General features: G+C 40.8%; 1 protein-coding gene across 1 annotated transcript in view; it reads right to left on the minus strand.

The window, feature by feature from the left end:
• The window catches only part of PUS7 (pseudouridine synthase 7), a 51567-nt gene that overhangs the window by 11055 nt on the left and 17325 nt on the right, over positions 1 to 23187 (minus strand). The window contains exons 6-9 of the mRNA XM_061165211.1: positions 17274 to 17385; positions 15100 to 15177; positions 2456 to 2584; positions 1661 to 1786 (exon numbers count right to left, since the gene is read on the minus strand). Coding sequence (XP_061021194.1) covers positions 1661 to 1786; positions 2456 to 2584; positions 15100 to 15177; positions 17274 to 17385 — 445 coding nt within the window. The remainder of the gene's footprint in view (positions 1 to 1660; positions 1787 to 2455; positions 2585 to 15099; positions 15178 to 17273; positions 17386 to 23187) is intronic.

Here is a 23187-nt window from a genome sequence, read left to right on the forward strand (position 1 = left end):
ACTGTAGCATGTGTCAAAACTGCCTTCCTTTTTAAGGCTGCATCCCACTGCATCTATGGACATTCTGTTTATCAGTTCACCTGTTAATGGACACCTATTTGGCTGCTTCTACCATTTGGCTATTGTGAATAATGCTCTTCTTAACATAGGTGTATAAATATCCGTCGAGTGTTTTTATTTCTTTTGGATATACATCCAGAGATGGAACTGCAGAATCATACAGTAGTAGCTCTGTGTTTTAGTTTTTGGGGACTGTCCATATCATTTCTACAACGGCAGTTCCATTTTATATTCTCACCTGCAGTGTGCAAGGGCTGCAATTTCTCCACACCCAACACTTATTTTCTTTCCCTTTTTTTTTTTTTTTTAAAATAATAGCCATTCTAACGGGTACAAAGTCATATCCTACTGTGGTTTTGATGTACATTTCCCTAATAATTAGTGGTACTGAACATCTTTTCATGTGTTTATTAGTCATCTGTGTATCTTCTTTGGGGAACAGTTAAGTTCTTTGCCCATTTTTAAATTAGGTTTTTTGTTGTTATTGAATTATATGAGTGGTTTTTGTTTTATTATTTTTTTTGCCATTCCATGTGGTGTGTGGGATCTTAGCTCCCTAACCAGGGATTGAACCCGGGTCCCTTGGCAGTGAAGCATGGAGTTCTAACCACTGGACTGCCAAAGAATTTCCCCCTTTTGCCTGAGCTTTTTACCCTCACAACACAGCCTCAGAGAGGTAAAGGAAATACTACATGATATTTTCATTTTGTGCTCTTAAGGATGCGTGAACAAATGCAACTTCATAGAGTCAGCTGCTGAAATCATGGAGTGAAGTTGAGAAGACCCCTCTCCTCTCAGGACTGCAGCTGACAAACCAGTGGGCTCAAGTTGCCTCCCGAAGCCCAAATTTCACCTTTGCTAAAGCAAAGAATCTGAAGTGCCAGGAAGAACATGAACTAAATCATCTCTCAGATCACTTCCAACTCAAGCTTCCCAATCCTAACTGCCATGTGAATAATCATTTAGGTAACACAGTATCCATGGACAGCAGGATAGTGTAAGTAAGCTTATCAACCCAAGTATTTACTGACGGGATTCCCACCCCAGCTCACCTAGAGGGATTTCTATTATCACAAAGCTGATCAGAGAGTTCTTAAAATAAATTTTGTGTGCTCACTGCATCCTACACCACTTTCTTTAAAGGGTGAGGGAAGGGCAGGTACCAGTTTAAGAAATTAGGAAGCACCTGTTAACAGAGACCATAAACTACACGTCTCCTTCAGGCTACTCTGGGCCCGAGTTAACACAACCGCTACTGCTGGGTCACTTACTGAGCCAAGATTTATCTGTGTAAAAGAAAACAGAATCCCTGGATGAGCTATTAGGTGGGAGAGAAAAACTGACTCATCAGGTTAAAGCTCTTTGAACCCTGACTTACTTTTTTACCTTGTACATGAACTATCATAAAATGGAACAAAACTTAGAAGGAGGCTGTGGATCAGTTGGTCATCTAAAAGGATTCGTGTGGTCCAGTTTTCCAGGAAATCTAGAAATAACTTAAAACATCACTGACCAAAAAAAAAAAAAATATCCTGCTTCTTCTTTTTTTTTTTAAATGAGCGAGTTCTTTCAGACAAAAGTTAAGAAATTAAATACAAACCTTCCAACTTGATATGTGGGGACAGCTGTGGTTCCGAACCTTTGCATTCCGTAGTAGTTGATAAACCCAATCTCCTTGAGAGAGTTCATGGCTTGTTCCACTTGGTTGTCAGTTCCTGTTATATTTCTGGGGAGGTGGGGGTGGGGGGTGGAAACGACACCAAATGACCCAGAGAAAAAAATTTACAGGCAAACACACTCAGGGATGCAAATCGTAAGTGACGTGGCTTGATCTGTGCCTCTCCCTGGTCCTGTGGAGCTTTCTCTCTACTTCCCGAGGACTTCGACTTTTTAAAAACTGCCAAGTGTACACAACACAAAATTTACCATTTTAGCCATCTCTACGTATGCAATATGGTAGCATTAAGTACGTTCAAGGTGTCGTGTAACCTCTACCACTACATACTTCCTCAACTGTTTCATCTTCTCAAACTGAAACTCCAGGTACTGAACAGTAACTCTTCATCTCCCCACCTCACACCCCCGGTAACCTTTATTCTACCTTTCTGTATCTATGAATCTGCCTATTCTAGGTAGGTGGAAGCGTAGGCTGTCTTTTGTATCTCAAGGAGACGGCCTCACTCCAGAGGCGGCGCCGGGTGAGCAGAGAGGGGGCTGTATCGGTACAAACACCACAGCTGGGTTTGCTCTCCCAGCTCCATCGGACCCCACCTCAGCTTCCTGGGCCGCCAAGACCACTGGTGCCAGCTCACTGGAATTAACAACTATTCCGAAGAGACTCAAGCTGATCCGAGAAGATCCTCCCTGGTCTGTACTCCCCGCCGCAGCTCTTTACCTGAGGACAACCGTGAAGTGATTTCCTTGAAGCTCTCCTAATTTCAGAGGGTTCTTCTGATAGCTGAAATTCCCCAGCTTAAAGTTCATCAAGCACTTGTTCAAGTGGGCAAGTCTTTGTGCAGTTATTCTAAAAAATACAAAATGTAAAAGGAGCAGAAAGACGGTCATGACATGCTGCCTGGCTAATATGATCCAGGACAGTTTATGACAGAAAATGGCAGCTTAAAATGAACTAGAAGCTGTGGTGACAGCAGTGAAAGGCATCAAGGCCAGGGGGGTGAGTCCGCCTCTCACTCGGCCCTGGGATGTTCCTCCGCCTGAGGACACCTGTTCCTGCTGGAATGACGTAACCTGGGCCATCATTATATTCTTCAGAGTCTCATGTTACTTGCATACTAATAATGGAACAATTCTGTTTGAAACGTTCTACTTTTTGTGAGGGGAGACGGGTGAGAAAGGGAGCAGAGAGCAATTCCTACAGGTAAAAAATTTCTTACTAAGCATTAAAAAAGAATCATATTTTTATTTTTGTCCACCATATTGTAATCGCACTACAGAAAACTTGGAGAAATACAGAGAAATACAGAAGAAAATAAACCTCATCAGCTAAAACAAAAAAATCTGTCAGTATCTAACTTTGAATTTCCCCCATTCTTTCTTTCTTAAACACATGTCAGATACATTTATACAATCTTTATCTGACTATATATATTTAGTCAGAATCCTATTACCATAATCTATACTTCCCTGCTATCATTTAAAAGGTATTATAAAGTTTTCATGAAAAAACTCACTAACTTCTTTAATAGTAATACATGTAAAAAAAGAAATACAGTACCAGAAAGCCTCTGCTGTATCTCTGTCCCTCAATAACCTGCTCCACTGGCAGCCAACATGAACAGTTTCTTGTATATCCCTCTAGAAACACTTTCTGTACACATAAGTGTTCCTTCTCTCCCTTTGGAATTTCTCAGTAAGCTTCTAATATATGTTATATGGACAGATCTGTTTGACAGATTTTCACAAAGTGAATGCAACCATGTAACCAGCACCCAGATCCTCCCTTTTAAAAAACAATTTTTGTGACATTTACAAAGTGTTTACCATCTTCCTTTATTGACGGAAAACTGGAAAACTGCATATTAGAGACCTGCCTTATCCAGAGAGTCCTTTCAGAAGCTGCCTCGCTCTGTGCCCAGGGCGGCTGCGCACTGCCTGATCTTTTCTCCGGCCTTCATCTGACCAGCCCCCTGGGATGGCCATTTAAACTGCTACCCATCTTCTGCTATTACCACAAAGTACTCTCTAACAAACATCCTCACACAGACTTCATGGTACACCTACATAGGTGAATGATTTAGATATGCTCATATCTAAGGAGAAGTGGCGGATTTTAAATTTTAACCCCTACTGTCCTCCAAAAAGGTTCTACCAATTCACACTCACATCATTAATATGTCAGTGCATACTGTCTCATGCCTGTCTCCTCACACAGCATGTTATAAACCTTTTTTTAGCTCTGCCAGGCAAAATTAAAAATGCTATTTTCATTTTTACTTACCCGCTTCTTACTGCAAGAGAGGTTAAACATTTTTTCATATCTTGACTGTGGAGTACCTATTCTTCCTACTACCTCTTTTTCTATTGGATTGTTAATACTCTTCTGTTTTCATAGATTAAAGAAATCTACCCTTTATCACATAGTGAGAAAATATTATCTCCCATTTTGTGAGTTCACTTAATTTATAATATTTTTATACTTTGGAAAATTTCCCAACTTAATGTTAAAAAAAAAACTGGTAAAAAAAAAAAAAACTGGTAACACTGCAACGAAGTCTTATACTTTACACTCAGATTTACCAGCTGTTAACATTTTCCCACTGTACATGTATTTCTAGATATATGAACACCCCATACCACACATACATGCACAGACACACACACACAGACACAGACACACACACACACATTCTGAACCACGGGAGAGTGAGCTGCAGCCTAGGAACATCTCATCCTTAAAGAGAGTGCAGTGTGTGTCTCCTAAGAACAGCAGTCTCCCAAGCTACTCACCACCAGTAACCCTCAGGGAGCCTATGGGAATTCAATGTTACTGAAGAGCAGTCCAGATTCAAACTCACCCAATTCCCCCAATAACATTACTGAGATTTTTCTGTGTGTGTGCTTAGTCGTTCAGTCATGTCCGTCTCTTTGCGACCCCACGAACTGTAGCCCACCAGGCTCCTCTGTCCATGGGGATTTTCCAGGCAGGAATACAGGAGCGGGTGCCATGCACCTCTCCTGTGGATCTTCCCAATCCAGGGATCGAACCCAAGTCTCCCACATCGCAGGCAGATTCTTTACAGTCTGAGCCACCAGGGATTTTTAACGCCACTTAACTTCAGGATCTAATCAAGGACCAGGATAATCATTATTTCCTCAACAGTAAGACTCCCATAGCTTATGCGCAAAATCTTACTGTGAGGAAACAATGATTGTCCTGGTTCTTGATTAGATCCTGAAGTTAAGGAGCTTTAAAAAAAATCTAAGTGATGTTACTGGGAGGAATTGGGTGAGTCTGGATGTGGACTGCTCCTCAGTAGCACTGAATATTCACTGGAAGGACTGATGCTGAAGCTGGAGCGCCAATACTTTGGTCATCTAATGTGAAGAGCCGACTCATTGGAAAAGACCCTGATGCTGGGAAAGATTGAGGGCAAAAGGAAAAGGGGGCAGGAGAGGAGAAGATAGTTAGACAGCATCACCAACTCGAACGGACAAGAATTTGAGCAAACTCTGGGAGACAGTGAAGGACAGAGGACCCTGGCATGCTGAAGTCCATGGGGTCGCAAAGGGCTGGACATGACTTAGTGTCTGAGTGACTGAGCAACGAAAAAAAGACTCCCACATTTTGGTGGGGGTGTCACACAGGTGATGCTGTGGTCTTTTTGGTGTATCACAGCAAAATGGTACCTCTGTCTCCTTTTCTTTTTAAAATTTTTAACCTGCGGGGTGCCATTTTAAAAATTCTGTGACTATCCTGTTTCCCCACCGTCTTTCATCCAACTGTTTAGGTACCCAAGGATAACCATTGGCCGGCGCAAATATTACTGTGTTGACTGTGAAAGAGTGTTTTTTTAAACCCACCATTCCTCCTATATCAGTTGACATTCTACAAATAAGGACTAGACAGTAAAATTTTAATTGAGAGTTTTTAAAAACAGCTCTGGGATTTAAGGTTTACTTGAAAGGGTGTCCCTAGTTGGAGATTATTTTTTTAAACAGTATCCCCAGGTGTAAGTAGAGTGCCTTTTTTTTTTTAAACTTTTTATTTTGTATTGGAGTACAGCCGATTAACAAACAATGTAGTGCTTTACACTTATTCAGTTGTTGTTTTAGAGTAAAAAGGATACTTTTTCTTCTGTTTCATTTTAGCTTACAGTAGTGATGTGTTTCATTTACAGCAGTGCTGGCCTCCATGCAATCATTAATACACTAATCTTCACTACTGGTCTTTTACAAAAGCTTACACTGGCTACAGCAAAAAAGCAAAGAACTCCAGGCACTGGGGTTCCAGGGCTTTGACTGGGAGTTTCTGTTTACTCTCCCCAGTCAACTGCTGATGCCAAAAGTGGCTCATTTAGAAAGGAGGGGGATGAGGTCATGCTGTCTCCCCGGCTTTAAATTATGGACTCTCTTCATCCGAGGCAACAAGGAGACTAAGGAAAGAAGAGGGGAAAGTTTTTCACATGCAAGCCAGTAACTGCATCAGCTGCTGCTCAGTGGCTCTGGTTCTGCATTTTAAATTAACAGTGTCACATGTTTCTGTTTTTTACTCTTTTTGTTTTTTAAAGGTAGGTTATGGAGTATAAACACTACATCAAGGACTTGGCTACAAAAAATAAATATTCACAAATTCACTAGCTCTGAACATCTTTTCTCTGCTGTTACTTTGATTACACAGTAACTGTGGACATATCTGGGTCTGTAATTGTTCTAATTCTACCCATTTATGTGTAAGTATCACACTGCTTTAACTGCTATACTTCTATAATAGGTTTAAAATATACTGTGGCTAGACAATCACATGTAAAAAAATGAAATCAGAACATTTTCCAACATCATATACAAAAATAAACTCAAAAAGGATTATTAAAGAGCTAAATCTAAGACCAGATACTATAAAACTCCTAGAGGAAAACAGGCAGAACACAGTTTGACAAAAATCACGAAAGTATTATTTTCGATAAGTCTGTCTTCTAGAGAAATGGAAACAAAAGCAAAAACAAACAAATGGGATCTAATTAACCTTAAAAGCTTTTACATAGCAAAGGAAACCATAAACAAAATAAAAAGACAATCTACAGACTGTGAAAAAATTATCTGCAAATGATACAAGCAACCATGGTTTAATTTACAAAACATACAGTTTATATAGCTCATTATCAAAAAAACAAACAGTCCAATCAAAAATGGGCAGGGGGGAAAAAAAAAAAAGGGCAGAAAATAAATAAATAAATTTTAAAAATGGGCAGAAGACCTAAAGAGGCATCTCTCCAAAAAGACATACAGACGGCCAACAGGCAAATGAAGAGATGCTCAAAAATGCTAATTATTAGATAAAAGCAAATCAAAATTACTCTAAGATACCATCTCACGCTGGTCAGAATGGCCATCATTAATAAGCCTACAAACAGGGCTTCCCTGGTGGCTCAATGGTGAAGAATCCACCTGTCAATGCAGGAGACATGTGTTTGATTCCAGGTCCAGGAAGACCCCACACGCTGCAGAGCAACTAAGCCTGTGTGTGCCACAACTACTGAACCTGAGCCGCAGCCACGGAAGCCTGTGCACCCTAGAACCCCTGTCTGCAACAAGAGAGGCCACCAGTGACAAGGCCACGCACCGCAACTAGAGAAAGTCTGCACAAAAGCAAACACCCAGCACAGTCAAACATACATTAAAAAAAAAAAAAAAATAGGAATGTAAATTGGCACAGCCACTGTGCAGAACAGTATGGAGAGTCCTCGAAAACTAGTACAGAGTTGCCACGTGATCCAGCAGTCCCACCTTGGGCACACACCCAGAAGAGAGGAAAACTCTAATTAAAAAAGATACATGCACCCCAGTGTTCACAGCCTCACTATTTACAGTACTAGTCAAGACACGGAAACAACCCAAATGGTCATCTAGAGATGAACGCTAAAGATGTGGCACACGTATACAATAGAATATTACTCGGCCATAAAAGAAAGAATGTCATCTGCAGCAACATGATGGACCTGGAGATGATTATCCTAAGGAAAGTAAGTCAAAGACAAATATATGATATCAGTTACATGTGGTTTAAAAAAAAAGGAACTTATTTACAAAACAGAAACAGATGCCAGAGAAAACATACTTATGGTTACCAAAGGGGAAAGACAGGAGGGAGGAATAGATTTGGAATGTGAGATTAACATATATATATATACACTACTATATATAAAATAAACAAGTATGTACTACATAGCACAGGGAACTGTATTCATTATCTTGCAAAAACCAATAATGGAGAAGAATCTAAAAAAGAATATGTGTTTACATATAATACAAGTATAAAATCGACTTTGTCGTTCATCCAAAACAAAGTCAATTGTACTTCAATAAAAATAAGTAAATTACCCTAAAAAAAAAAGGGATAAGTGAAAGAAATAGATTATTATAAATCCAGAAATAGGGTGGAGAGTGTGGTAAAAATGTTTTAGTAATCTAAGTGTACAATTTACTCCAAAATCACCATGGGACTGTTTTAATAAAAATATTTTAAAATTATATATATATATATATATATATATAAAATTATATATTTGACACTAATCCCCCTTTATTAGTCATTTCTTCCAGAATTTTTATGGTTAGTTCTGATTCTTTCCCACATTACGATCAGCTTGATTAGTTTGAAACATTCTATTGGTATTTTCATTTAGTATCAACATAAACGTACATATTTATTCATTAAAGAACATTTGTATGTATCCAAGAACAGACTACACCATTCATTTACCCAAGTCCTTTTACATCTATCAATAGCATTTCAAAGTTTTCTTCACAGAGATCTTACACTTTACAAAAACTTTTGTTTTTAGGTATGTTCTTTTCTTCACCTTCTTCTGTGTAAAAGAGTTTTTTCTGTTATAATTTTTAATAGGCTATCATCTGAATGCTGATTTTTATACATACTCTTTCCTATTTTGTATAAATTTCAGTCAACTCCTTGAATGGAAACAATCATAACGTCAGTAACAAAACTGCCGTCTGGCCTCCTCCTAATTTTTACATCATTTATTTCCTAATTATTCTTTGTTTTATAGTCTGCCAAGAACAAAGATAAGTAGTAGCAATAGTGTGGTCATCTTCATTTTGTTCTCAATTCTAATAAAATGCTCTAATATTTCATGGTTAAACAAGATGTCTGGTTTTTCACTTGCACATTTTGCCATTTTAAAATATTTTCACTTTTTCTTATGTTAGTATTCATCTTTCTCTACTTTAGCAAAGAGCATTTTAAAAAATTAGAAATAATCTAATATAGTAAAAAATAACCCATCAGTTGTAATTTAGTCATTCATTTTATTTAAGACTTTTCAATTTGGGTCACCTGGGTTGTTGACAATTTTTTAAAGCTACAAGTAACACTACACAGTACATCACTGTGCCTCAGCAAGTGGTTTTAACTTTTTTCTGAATTCAAGCGTCCTCTGAAGAGCTGAGAACTACCAGAACAAAGGGCATCTGAGCTTCACTTTGTTGACTACATTTCTCTCTGGACTGCATGGTGTTTCTCAGAGTGGGCCCTTGAGCGCATTCTTATTGGCTTTTATTGCCAGGAGCCACGTTCCAGCTTTGGCAGGAAGTAACTACAGGGGTTGGGAAGGTCTGGATGTGGCTCCTGGGCCCTGAGCCTGCATGAGAGGCTATTCTGCCCCTGAGTGCCTGGTCTAGAGACCTATGCAGGTCTAGAGACCTGGTCTAGAGCCTATGCAGCCTCCCAAGTCCCAACATTACATGGAAAATTACTGGGGAAATTTTATTCTACTTCTTCATTAAAAATATGCTGTTACTGCGTTAAACTGTTTAAAATCCACCATATAATACCAGTTTGCCATTTCATCTCAGAGAATTCTTGTTTCCTTGCTGAAAATTTAGTCATATTCCCTGAAGACAATCAATTTCTTGATGCATTATCAATCAATTTGTTTCCTGGTTCAACATGTGCAGAAGCAGCCTGACCAAATTTCTTAAGGAAAGATGTGTCACTGTCCACTAATTATTATAAAATGCAGAAAGCTAGCCAGAGAAGCAGGCAAAGCTCACATTCCATTACCCTCTCTCCTGGCCCTGAATGCTCTGTCCAACCCAAGTACCAAAAGGTGTGAAGTGGGTCTGTACCGGCTCGGGACAGCCGCTCAGGGGAACCATGTCCTTGACTTTAGGTATATGGAGATGATGGCAGACCCACAGGGCATCAATTAATCCAGAAACAGTATCCCAAAGAGTCCAGGAAGCAGAGGATCAGGATGAACAGTGGGAAGAAAGGGAGAACAGAACCCATCTTTGGTCAGTAACTCTTACTATAGAAATGGACAGGAAATTTAAGAGCCAAGGGGAAAGAAGGAATCAGGCAGCTTAGCTTGGCAGTTCTGGAAAGAGATTAGGGAGACTGCTTCCCAACAGCCATGAAAGACAGCTTTGTTCATTTTTTTTTAATAAAGTTGAGCTAAAGTGAACATAACAAAAAACATCATTTCAAGCATTATAAAGTGTACAATTCGGGGGGTTTAGTATAGCCACAGTGTTGTGCAACTGTCACCACTATCTAATTCCAGAATATTTCCATCAATCCCAAAAGAAACCCTACACCTATCAACCCCCTTCCCTTTCCCTGCAACCCCTAGCAACCACTAACCTACTTTGTCTTTACAGATCTCCCTATCTGGGACATTTCATACAAATATAATCACTAATATGTGGCCCTTTGTGTATGACTCCCCTTACTTAGCTTACATAATGTTTTTTAAGATCCATTCATGTTGTAGTATATATCAGGGCTTCCCTGGTGGCTCAGTCGATCAAGAATCTGCCTGCAGTGCAGGAGACCTGGGTGAAATCACTGGGCTGGGAAGATCCCCTAGAGAAGGAAATGGCAAACCACTTCAGCACCCTTGCCTGGAAAATCCCATGGACAGAGGAGCCTGGCAGGTTGCAGTCCATGAGGTAGCAAAGAGTTGGGCACCACTGAACAACTAACACATGTACTTCATTCTTTTTCATGGCTGAATCATATTCTATAGTTGATTCTTGAATACACAAAAACATGTATTTGTGAATCCCACTAGCATAGCAGAAAGCAAGAGAACACTCAGTTCTTGCTGGTGTGGGTGCTCCTTGAGAACTGATAGGATGAAGTTGACAATACCTTTCATGATACTGTTCACAGTTTTAATTTTGATGATCCTGGATCAAGGTCTTTGGTTGTAAATTCACAGCAATCCTGTGAGTAACTTGGGGATACCAAAAGCTCACTTTTAAACACCAGGAGCCAACCTAAGCAGCCTGTTGCACAAAATGCCTTTATTAACAAAGCCAGGGAAATACTGGCCCGGGCTCAGAAAGGAGACTGGCAGGAAGAGGCAGGAAGAGAAACAAATCATGCTAAATGAGGCTGTTCCTGCTTGAGATCCTGTGAAAACTACTAGGTGACTTTGGAGAGTTACATGAAGCTGAAAAGCTGCTTATCCCAAACACTAATCAATTCAGCGGTAATTAAAATCCTTGCTGTGGCAGAGTAGGTTTATCCTGTCTACCAGTTCTCACGGGAAAGGCCAATCCACTCGGCCCCACAATTCCATTAAGCAAACGAAGGGTGTAGCCTGCATCCGTGAGATAAGTGTTACGTGCTTTCCAAAGGCCAACATTTAGGTGTTTAATATGTTTTCTTACTAAGTCAACAGGAAGACGATAAAGGCAGCAAAGGTCTATGAAGACAGAGTCGCAGTGTGATCAAATATGACATCTGGTGGCTGAATAAGAAGAGAAATAAGTACACCTTCGTTCTTCGAAAATGTCACATCATAAAATGAAACACAAAATAAGAAGATGCCCTGTTTTCACACTCAATATTAGTAAATAATTTTTTTTTTAAGATTAAAATGTGTCAGGGAGGATTCTGAAGAAGGATAAAGGTGACAAACTGGTACCACCTTTCTACAGGGCAATTAAACTCTGGATCAAAAACCTAACACCTAGAATTTCACATTCTACTGCTAAGTTCATCTTTTTTTTTTTTTGCTAAGCTTATCTTAATGAAGTTATCACAGATGTGTGCCAAGATTTAGCTACCAATATGTCCATCATGGAACTGCTTATAATAGCAAGAAATGGGAAACCATGTCAAATTAAAAAACAGAGTAACAGCTCATAAATTAGGATACACTGGAAAAGACCCTGATGCTGGGAAAGATTGAGGGCAAGAGGAGAACGGGATGACAGAGGATGAGATCGTTGGACAGTATCACCAACTCAGCGGGCATGAGTTTGAGCAAATTCAGGGAGACAGTGAAGGACAGGGAAGCCTGGTGTGCTGCAGATCATGGGGTCGCAAACAGTTGGACATGACTTAGTGGCTGAAGAACAACAACATATATTTAAATATCTTTTGCTACATGCTAACAGGGAAAGATGTACATCACTTACTGCTTGCAAGAAAAAAATACACTTTATGTAAATATTTTAGTTTTAGGAAATAAACTAAAGGAAACCAAGGGAAAAAAAAGTTTTCCACAAAAAATACATCAAGCCGTGAACAAGGCAATCTGAAGAAATACAACTGTGGTGGGACTTTCATTTTCTACCTTATGTTTTCTGTGTTGAAAACAAAACAAATGAATCTATCTTTAGATTTAGGTGGAGAAATTCAGAGCCAGCTGGCCAGAAAGCACAGGATTTGACTATAAAGATATTTCAGACACCAAAGAGAAGGCAAGAACCTTCTATGTCCCATATCCAGAGTATGGGAGAGGCTGACCCCTTGAGCCTGCCAGTCCCCTGTTCTCAGGAGCTGCTGACCAGCCCATCACCCACAGGCTATTTCAAATCTTCCCAGTCTTTTCAAGTTCCCTTTCCCACTCTCATCCCCTTCACTCGTAGCAGATGACCCCACATTCCACGTGTCTCAGGAACAAAGAGACCAGGTCAACAGGTGGGAGTGCCAGCATCTTCAGGCGTCACCTCCCGCTCTGCCCTAGACACGGCGCCACGCACACCACTGCTAGAGAAGTCGCATCATAGACAGCAGAGGTTCTCGACCTGCCTTTATGCCTTTACCACGACCTCGTGCCCTGGGTCCAAGGTCAAGGAAGAGAAGGGCTGGAAAATCTATTAGGATGCAGTTGGGAACTCAATCCTGACGCTATCTCAAATGAATCAGAAGGTGGGAAGGGAGCCAGATGGCAGGGGACTCTGGGGCGAAGAGGAGGTGCCACCTCAACTTCCTTATGAAAAGACAGGGGAATTACAAGCACACATATGCCTTTATTTTAAGTGGGGAGAGCAAGCATAGATGACTTTAGAATTAACAAGTTGGTAAACTAAAATGCCGGACTGTATGAGTTACAAGCTGGAAACAACACAGGCAGGAGAAACATCAACATCCTCAGATATGAGGATGGTACCACTCTAATGGCAGAAAGCAAAAGGAAATAAAGAGCCTCTTGCTGAGGGTGAAGGAGGAGAGTGAAAGAGCCGGCTTAAAACTAAATATTAAAAAAACTAAGATCATGGCATCTGGCCCCATCACTTCATAGCAAATACAACGGGAAAGGGCGGAAGTGGAAGTGACCGATTTCCTCTTCTTAGGCTCTAAAATCTGTGGATGGTGACTGCAGCCATGAAATTAGAAGACTATTGCTTCTTGGCAGAAAAGCGATGACAAACCTAGATAGTGTGTTGAAAAGCAGAGACATTCCTCTGCTGACAAAGGTCCGTACAGACAAGGTTTCGGTCTTCCCAGTGGTCACGTATGGTTGTGAGAGTTGGACAGTAAAGGCAGAACACCAAAGAACTGATGCCTTCAAACTGTGGTGCTGGAGAATACTCCTGAAAATCCCTTGGACAGCATGGAGATCAAACCAGTCAATCCTAAAGGAAATCAACCCTGAAAACTCGTGGGAAGGACTGATGCTGAAGCTGAAGCTCCAGTATTCTGGTCATCTGATGAGAACAGCCGACTCATTAGAAAAGTCCCTGATGCTGGGAAAGACTGAGGGCAGAAGGAGAAGAGGGCATCAGAGGAGGAGATGGCTGAATGGCATCACTGATGCAATGGACATGAACTAGAGAATACTTCAGGAGATGGTGAGGGACAGGGAGGCCTGGAGTGCTGCAGTCCATGGGGTCACAGAGAGTCAGACAGGACTGGGCGACTGAACAACAACAATAAACTGTACATATACAAAATGTACAAGTTTTAACGTGTGAATAAGCCTGTGAAACCATATGCACTCATGACAACAACCATTTGCAGCCCCCATTTCCTCCTGCCCCGTTACTTCTCCCTCCCACCATCCCTCACCTCAGGGGTGCGTAAGCATGGACACCTGAGCCTGTCTGACCACCCAGCTTTCTACAATCGAGGATGGACATCTGAGTCTGTCTGGCTACTCGTCCTTCCAGAATCTAGACTAGTGGTTCTCAACCAGGGCTATTCTGCTCTTCGAGAAACATTTAGCAAGGTCTGGAGACATTTTTGTCTGTCACAGTGCTGACACGAATGGGGGAAAGTTATTGAAATCCTGTGTTAGAGAGAGACCAGGGCTGCTGCTGAACGTCCTAGAGTTCACAATATGGCCCCATCAACAAGGAATTATCCAGCCCAAAGTGTCAGCAGTGAAGAGGCAGAGAAGCCCAGTCTAGATTAAAACTCGAGCATCCAAGGAATTCCCTGGTGGTCCAATGGTTAGACCCTACATTTCTACCACTGAGGGCTTGGGTTTGGTCCCTGGTTGGGGAGCTAGGATCTCACAAGCTGAGTGGCACAGCCAAACTAAACAAAGAAAAAACCCTCGAGCATCCCATTTTCTGTGAAAGCCTCCCTGGCCTGCCCCCCACAATGAGTGCCATACTTTGTTATCAGGTCTACCCTAACACCCCAAATACACCTCTATTTTAGCATTTATACCACTGTGTCTAAGTTCTGATTTACCTGTCTGCTCCATTATAATTACTTCAAAAGCAAAGACCACCTTTTTCCTCTGTAGATCTTTAGTGTATAACAAAAGAGCTCATTCACTGTTTTGTAATTAAATTTTAAATAACTTATATTTAACAATCAACGAATAAGAGAGACAAGAGATAAAGAAGCACATATTCTCTTGGTTCTACCACACAAATCCTTTAAAAATGACATAAACAATACCAGCTTGCTGCGAAAACATTAGGGAATGCAGATAAGAAAGAAGAAAAGAAACAAATAGAAAAGCAGTTTTGTGAACAGACAGAGGCACTATCTAAAGATGGAAGAGGTAAACCCCACAAAGCAAATCCTCAAACTTGGAAATACAGTGCTAGGCTTTTACAGAACGAACCCCAGTATGTACTCCTACTTACTTGAGAACAGCAATCTCCTGAACGGTTATGGCCCTTTTATCTTTGGTTCCCATGTAGGAGAATATGTTTGGCTTGACTCTGATGAGACAAAAACAAAACCATACGAAGTCGCATACCATTAGGAAATCACGCTTCTCATAATTTAAGATTTAAAATAAATATACTTAAAATAGTAACAGAGTAAAAGAAAAGTAAGGAGAAACTTTATTTAAAAATATATCCAGGAAAACATAAATTAGTGTTTCTTAAAAGCTAAGAAACTAAATGATGCCTGGGCAACTCCCTCCTTATCTCTGTGTGACTTGGAATGTGTCAGAAAAGGAAGTAATGCGCTTCCTGCTGATTTCATGCAATTCACATAATTACATAACTGAAGGTAAAGACCTATCCATCCTAGATGTATCATGTATCACTTCAAAAATTTCACATTTTCAATTTCCAAAAGTTAATAGTTACATGAATTTTCCATAAATACATGCTATTTCTTTGCATAAAGCCAAATGCTACAACAAGGAACAGAATAGTTTTAATATGAAGATACAAGTAAGCTAGATAACTAAGAAGAATTTAATAAAAACTGCTCCACATGAATAGGAGAGAAACAGGAAGGATTTTTGAACTCTGAGCAATCCAGATCGCAGAGGAGCTCCCTTCCCAACCGTTTCCTCTCTCATTGGAATTGTCTTCTCCCCAGGGTTCAGGGACAGACAAGGCAAGAGAAAGCTAGCAATAAATAAAATGCTGCTTTATTAGGTACTGTGTCCTATGGGATGAACTGTGTTCCCCTAAAATTTCTGTGTTGAGGCTGACTCCCGGTAGCTCCGAATCCAACAGGATTTGGAGCCAGAGGCATAAAAGAGGTTATTAAGTTAAAACGAGGCCCTCATTCAATTAGACTTGTGTCCTAGTATAAGAAGAGGAAACCTGGACTCACAGAGGACTCTGGGACACACACACTCAGAGGCAAGACCATGGGAGGGCACAGAGGAGGTGGCCACCTGCAAACCACGGAAAGGCCTCAGCCAACAACCAAACCTGCCAGCACCCTCAGCTTGGGGCATCTAACCATCACAGCTTAGGAAAACGAATGGCTGTTATTGAAGCTACTCACTTCGCAGTATCTTGTTAAGGCAGTCAGAGCAAACTAACACAGTATGTACTATGTTTAAACCAGGTTAAATGCATATCAGAAAGTACATTTCCATTGTGTACAGATTTGCTCTGGTACCTGAATCCATTTCTGAAAATAAAACGGCAACCTGGCCCATCCTTAGAGACCCAAATTCTATTATGTTTGCATTCCTATGAGAAAATCTGACTGGTCTCAGGTTTCCAATCCAGTTGATCTCTAGGAGTTCAGAATTCAGATTTAGCAGCAGACCTCTGCAACCACATCAAAGTTACGAGTTTTCAGGGGAGACAGTTACCTTTCCTTTTTTTCCCCCTAAATATTTATTTTTGGTTGGGCTGGGTCTTCACTGCTACAAGTGCGCACTCTCTAGTTGCTGCGAGCAGGGGCTACTTTCTAGCGGTGGGGTGCAGGCTTCTGCCTGCGGTGGCTTCTCTTACCGCAGAGCAGGGGCTCTAGGGAGCTGGGCTTCAGTAGCAGCAGCACTCGGGCTCAGGAGTTGCAGCTCCTGGGCTCTAGAGCACAGGCTCAGTAGTTGAGGCTGAGGTGCAGAGGCTTAGTTGCTCTGTGGTATGTGGGATCTTCCTGGACCAGGGATCAAACCTGCGTCCCCTACAATGGCAGGCAGATTCTTAACCACTGGATCAGCAGGGAAGTCCAGTTAATTTTTACTGTAGCCAGATGGACTAGTAACTGTCTACTATATGTAACCATTTACTTAGAGAATTGTCATTTTGAATCACTGACCATATGCAAGGAGGGTAAAAAAAATTAATTCAACTATTGTCTACAAAAACTAAAATTGGGAATTCCCTGGCAGTCCAGTGGTTAGGACTCAGGACTTTCACTGCTGTGGCCCAGTTTCAAACCCTGGTTGGGAAACTAGGATCCCACAAGGCACAGCCAAAACAATAAAAAAGCCTGTAACTGGGAGGTACATTTGCTACCTGTTTGCCTATTTTCCCATTCCCTTTTCATCAGCATGGAAAGAAGAAAAAATGTTTCCGTGTTTTGATTTTCATAGGCACAAGAACAAGATACTAACCTTAAATATTTGGACAACAGATTAATAGCATCCATGGTGTCTTTGTTTTCTTTGTACAGTACAAAGTGACAGTAACTTCCCCTAGATTTTGGCCAAGAATGTTTCCTTGGATCTTAAAAAAAAAAAAAAAAAAAGTTAAATGTTATGTACACCATAATAAACGTTAGCTGAGTTTTTCCTCATGAAACTCTACAAGATCATTTTTGCTAGAGAATCCTTGAGTGAGAAATCAGATCCAGACTGACAAGAAACACAGGTTAAATGGTTATAGCTGTGTGGACCACAGGCATTATGAAACTCTCTGATTGCAGACTTATCTGTCTCTGTTTGAAATCAAAAGCGAGAAGTACAGGTCATATGACAAGTGATTAAACCTAATGAGCAATCTTCACATAGAGAAACACAGAGGAGTTCAACCATCTGTCCTCTGGTTTAGTTGATAAATAGATGTCTAAAAGGGGATCAACGGGCTCTCCAGAATGTAAGCAGACTGGGGGGCACCAGCAGTCATGGAGGAACCCATAAACCTTGCTTGTCTTGCCAGTTAGGTGTTCCCACAAAAAGCCGGCTCGGTGACATGGTGAGACTTTCCAAAGGCCACTTCTGTCACAGAAGTTTAGGTAACACTAGGTCATTTACAAAGGTCTCCAGACAGAGAGAGCAGCTGGCATTCAATACCTAATTGTCAGTCTTCGGGCAAGAGGAGACTTTAAAAATTAAAAGTCTGAGCCATTGCTACTTCAACTGCTCAACTTTTCAGAAATTGACAAACATTTCAAGACTTTGGAGAATCTGACTTTATAGCTGTTCTTTTAAACATTTAAATTATGCTACTAGAAACATCTATTCAAACAACATTAAGATTTAGACTTCATTGCTGAAAGGTGTTCTGAAAAACCAACACTTTGGGAAAAATGTGTAAGCCACAATTGCACTTCCCAGATGTTGTACAAGAATGTCCATGAGTCTCATGTGACACAGAGATGCAGCTGCTATTGACAATGCATTTAACTCACTTCATTTCTGTAACTCGTTGAAAGAAACAGACTGTGAAAAAAAATATTTTACACAATCCCTAGAAAAGTCTTTGTCTTTTAGAAATGTTCCTTTTTCTCTGTGCCTAAAATAACCCTTTATCATGAACTCATGAATTCTTCATCTTTAGAGACACAAGAAACTTCTGGTACTAAAGTTACTTATACACCTGCCTTTGCCAAGGCAAAAAGCACTGCTTGACAGGTTAGTTATGTAAGCTACAATGCGTAGAACAACCTGACCAATAAGTCATTTGGAAAACTGCCACAGCATGTATGCTTAAAGTATTACAGAAAAAGCACTGCAAGTATTTCTTTGGTTCTTGGTGTGAATTCCTTATAACTCATCCTCAGGAAATTGTGAACAGGGATACTATTTTTGGTTTTCCTTCCAGCTCCCTCCATTTAAGCAAAGTTGTCTATACTTAGTACTTGTGACAAAAATCATTGGCACTTCATTTTACCTACATGAAACGCCAATCGCTCTTACCTGCTGCAGTTCTGACCTCTGTCCAAATGCACAGCATAAAGAGCACAAGAGAGCAGTATTTAATTTATAATAACATTAAAGTGCTTTAGAAGTGAACATGCAAATGATCGCATGGGAAGTTGCTACCGAGGAACTCCTACAGCATCTGGTGGTTATGTGGTGGGTTGACAGCGATTTAGACATTAACAATGGAATGTCGCAGAGGCAAACAGTGAACAAGCAGAAGACTCACCGACAGGTTCAAGCCTCCCTGTCTCAATGCCCTCACAGTGGCCTGTTCATTGATCCTCAAAGCTGCAGTCTGTGCCCACAGGACATAGCAAAAGGTGTGAGACTGGATGCAAAATGCCTCCCCATCCAGAGATCTGTTTTCTTAAACACGGGAGGATGTGTACCAGAACACTATTCGTAATTATCTTTTGGTTGTTGAGGCTGCAAGTGATGACTGTTTTGTATTGTGCTTTTCTGTGTTCATGAATTTCCTGCACTGATTTTTTTATTTTAAAAAAATGCAAAAATTATGGAAAACACTTTTCAAACCAATAGATTTAAAAAGAGGTTGAAGAGACATCCATCAAATGCAATGTTCTGACCTTGTCTGTATCATGATTTAAATGGGTCCTCTGTATGCAAAAGGCATTTCTGAGACAATCAGGGAAAAAGTGAACGTGCACTGGGTATGAGATATTAAGAAATTATTACTGATTTAGTCGGGAGGTGATAATGGTTTAGGGCTTTAGTCCTTTTCTATCAGATACATGCTGAAGTATTTACGTGTGGAATGAAGTATTACATACGATTTTCTATAAAAACACCTCAACAAGGGAAAAAAAGTGTGAGGAACAGATTCAACAACAAAATGTTAACAATACTGAAGATGGTTGATGGGTACCCAGGGGCTCAATATACTACTTCCTTTACTTGTCTGCATGTTTGAAAATGTCCATAATAAAAAGTTAAAGAAATATTTGTGATAAAAGCTGATGAAGTGTAAGCTACATTTTCCTCTAACTACCCATTTGGTACATTTAGTGACAAGAAACAAATGAAACCACAAGACTAAAACACTAAGTGCTATTACACCTTACGAGAAACCATGACAACCGATATGAGTTTGGCTCACAAACATGCATCTTATTAGCAAATCCAAGCAGTGAGCATGCATTCAATTATCTCCTCTGTAAATAACATACAAGGATTCTTTTTCCAAGTGCACTCAGTACACAAACTGTTAATAAGCATATGTATTGATTAACTGGAAATGTTTTGAATAATGGAAAATCAGTGAGTCTCAACTTCCTTTGGGCGATTTGTTTGACTTTATAAAACTCCAAATCCTTGGAATGTTAGATAGCAGTTTAAGTCAATTTAAAATAACTTTCACACATTTTTGAGACACGCTGATTTAAAATGCGAAAGCAACGAATTCTCAGGCTAGGAAGCAACCTTCTGATGGTCTGATACTGCAGCCCCAGGGAGAGGAGAAACAGAATCCAGATAAAAAAAGAAAACTACATTCAGGAAGATTCATGTATTGAGCAGAGATCCACATGAATAAAGAAGGAAAAACATTTGTAGCTCAAGAAAGACGACAGGATGGGTAGCATGCAGAACATTCTTTCCTTCTCATTCAAGACAATTTCCCCTGCTGCACCCCCGCACACCCACCCTGCAGTTTACTCTGGGGTCCTGCTCCAGCCACCATCACCCAGCTCCCTCTCCATCAGCTCTTCTCCTTCAATATATCAGTATGCTCAGGGCTCTTTCATTCTAGTAAAACCTATGTCTCCCTCTCCTTAAGCATTTTCCTTTTCTTTGTCCTTCTCTTTATGGTGGATTTATTATCTTCCATCCTAACCTACTGTGTGAACTGGTTTCCAATCACTCCACTAAAACTGCTCTGGAAAAGACACCAATGATCCCCAAGATCCTAAAAATTGGTGGACGTGTTTCAGAGTTCTTATCTTGTTGGACCTGTCAGTAATATTTTCCATGGCCAACCACTCCATCACTGAAATCCCCTCTTCCTATGGATTCTGTAACACCAGTCTCTCCCAGAAAATGAACTTTTTATGTCTGGCTCTTCCTCCTTAGTCTCTGCAGATTCCTAGATACAGGTATGCCCCCTGGAAACCATTAATTTCACACAAAATGGATTATCTCTACATAGTACATGGTGAAAAAAAAATTTTTTTAACTTAAGTCTTTAAAAAGTTTTTTGGAGATGTACACTGTTTATCTCAAAATATAAGTTAATTTACCTGAGTACACAGTCTATGATAATTATACAGTATTTTCAGAAAAATACCATAAGTATGCTTTGGTAGATAAATCAATGTGCCCTGTCTATCAGGTTGGATTAACACACCAAATAACATTAGGGTTAGAAGAGCTGGTATCAATAATTTGTGTTTGGCCATCATGATTTAGAGTCTATCACACCTGTATTTTAGGCTGTGTGGCTCTGAGGTTAAGAATGTTGCAAACCTGCTACATGGTGCATGACCCACCAATAACAACTTACGTCAGGGTTTGGTAGTAAGGGAGCTCAAAACATTCCAACTTAGCTTTGCAATGAGGCTTTAAAAGCTAATCTGTTCAAATGCCAGGCGAGGTGCCCTAGGAGGAAGCGCCGTCACTGTTTCTGGGTTCTGTCTGTATAGGCAAGAACTGCCGTCTCCAGACACCAGCTCTCCCTACGTTCCCAGAGTTGCTTACTTGAGGTGGCCCCCAGCTCGCAGGTGGGGCCAGACCTGGAGACGCTCACGGGCTCTCCGGTGCCAGCCGGGCCTCTGAGGAGGTGGCAGAGAACACGCAGAGAGCAAGCCTCTCGTCCATCTCCGAATAAACGCCACAGCCCCTCAAGCCCAAAAGGGCCAGATCTTCGTCCACACACTGATTCAACTGGATCTGCCCTCATGCTTCTTTTTTATAGTGAGAAATTAATATTTTATTGAAGACATGAGAAGGGAAAGGGGTGGTTCATGTCACACAGCTCAGTACCTCATTTGGAAAACCTTAAGGAAATTTTTTATTTGGGGGGGGGCAAAAAAAAGGAAGGTATGGCGTGGCGTAAGCACAGAAAAGGCAGATAAACACAGAACACCAGAGATCTGGCACCACTCACTTGAGGGGCAAACTGCCGGCCACTGTGGCCTGCAAATACCAAGATCACAAAACTTGGCTGCCTCCAAGGAGGAGCAACCATTTCCAAGAAGCAACCAGTCTGAGAAACACATGCTTCTCCTTTTCCAATCTGCTTCCTCAGGACCACAGTTGTCAGAACAAGACCCTGCCGCTTCCTCCTGCCTTTGCAAAAAGGTGGCTGACCGATGAGGACTGCCTCTCTCCAAGGAACATCTCCGCAGCAGCCCTTCTCAACCTGGGTTCCTGGAGAGAATTAAGACTGAAGGCAGCAAATCATCTATGTAGGAATTCACCTTCTCTCCTCCACTGCCAGGTAAGTTACCAGCTACATGCCGCTTGTGGGAGAATGGAAAAAACACAGTCACTCATGTCACTCCCCACTGGGCTTAATTCTCCTGGACAACCCTGGCTGCGGAACAGCTGTCAAGGTGATATTTTATACTGTCACACAGACATCAAAGAAACATATGGCACTCAAGCCATGAGCCTCTGAACTGAGAAGTGATTAACAACTCATGCCCTCAAGCAGTCCCAGAACACATCCTCTCACTGCCCTTTCTGGTTATCTGCTGAGAAGTGACCTCCAACTGCCACTTTCTCCTCCCCACTGCTCAAGGATTCTCACTTCTATATCACTATCCAGATCTACTGACTCGACGACATGATTTTCTCAGGCACCGCTAACTCTTATTTCTGCTCCCATTTTTCTCACATCCTCTCCTTTCACTAGAACCACAGTTATAGACAATTAAGGCTTCATCCACTCACAGCATTATCCCAAGAGAATACTGGCAAAGCACTGATGGTTTGAACAGTCTTCTGTTGTATAACAATTGTGGAGTTTTACTAAAACAAATACATCTAGAAGTAACTCTTCACTAACAGGCATCATCAATGGTAGGGGAGGAGGTGAGCAAACAATTTTTCCTTTTGTAGTTTTCATAAAAATTTTATCTACTGATCTGACAGATAAAAGAAGAAAAATTATCATCCAATATTTCTTAAGGTTATATGCAAATAGTTATTTTCATGGCTGTAGAACATAGAACATAAAGAAACAGGATTCACAGACAACACACCCACTTCAGACGAATGCTACTCAGTGAAACATGGGCTTGGGTGAAGGGGTGGTTTTCTATATATTCCATGTTTTTTATGTGTAGTCAACAAGGTACTCACGGGTGGAAAGCAGCGGCACTGTCAATACAGGGACTTTGCAGAATATGCCACTGGGAGAGGTGAC

The sequence above is a fragment of the Dama dama genome, chromosome 18, assembly GCF_033118175.1.
Source record: "Dama dama isolate Ldn47 chromosome 18, ASM3311817v1, whole genome shotgun sequence".
Classification (NCBI taxonomy): Eukaryota; Metazoa; Chordata; class Mammalia; order Artiodactyla; family Cervidae; genus Dama; species Dama dama.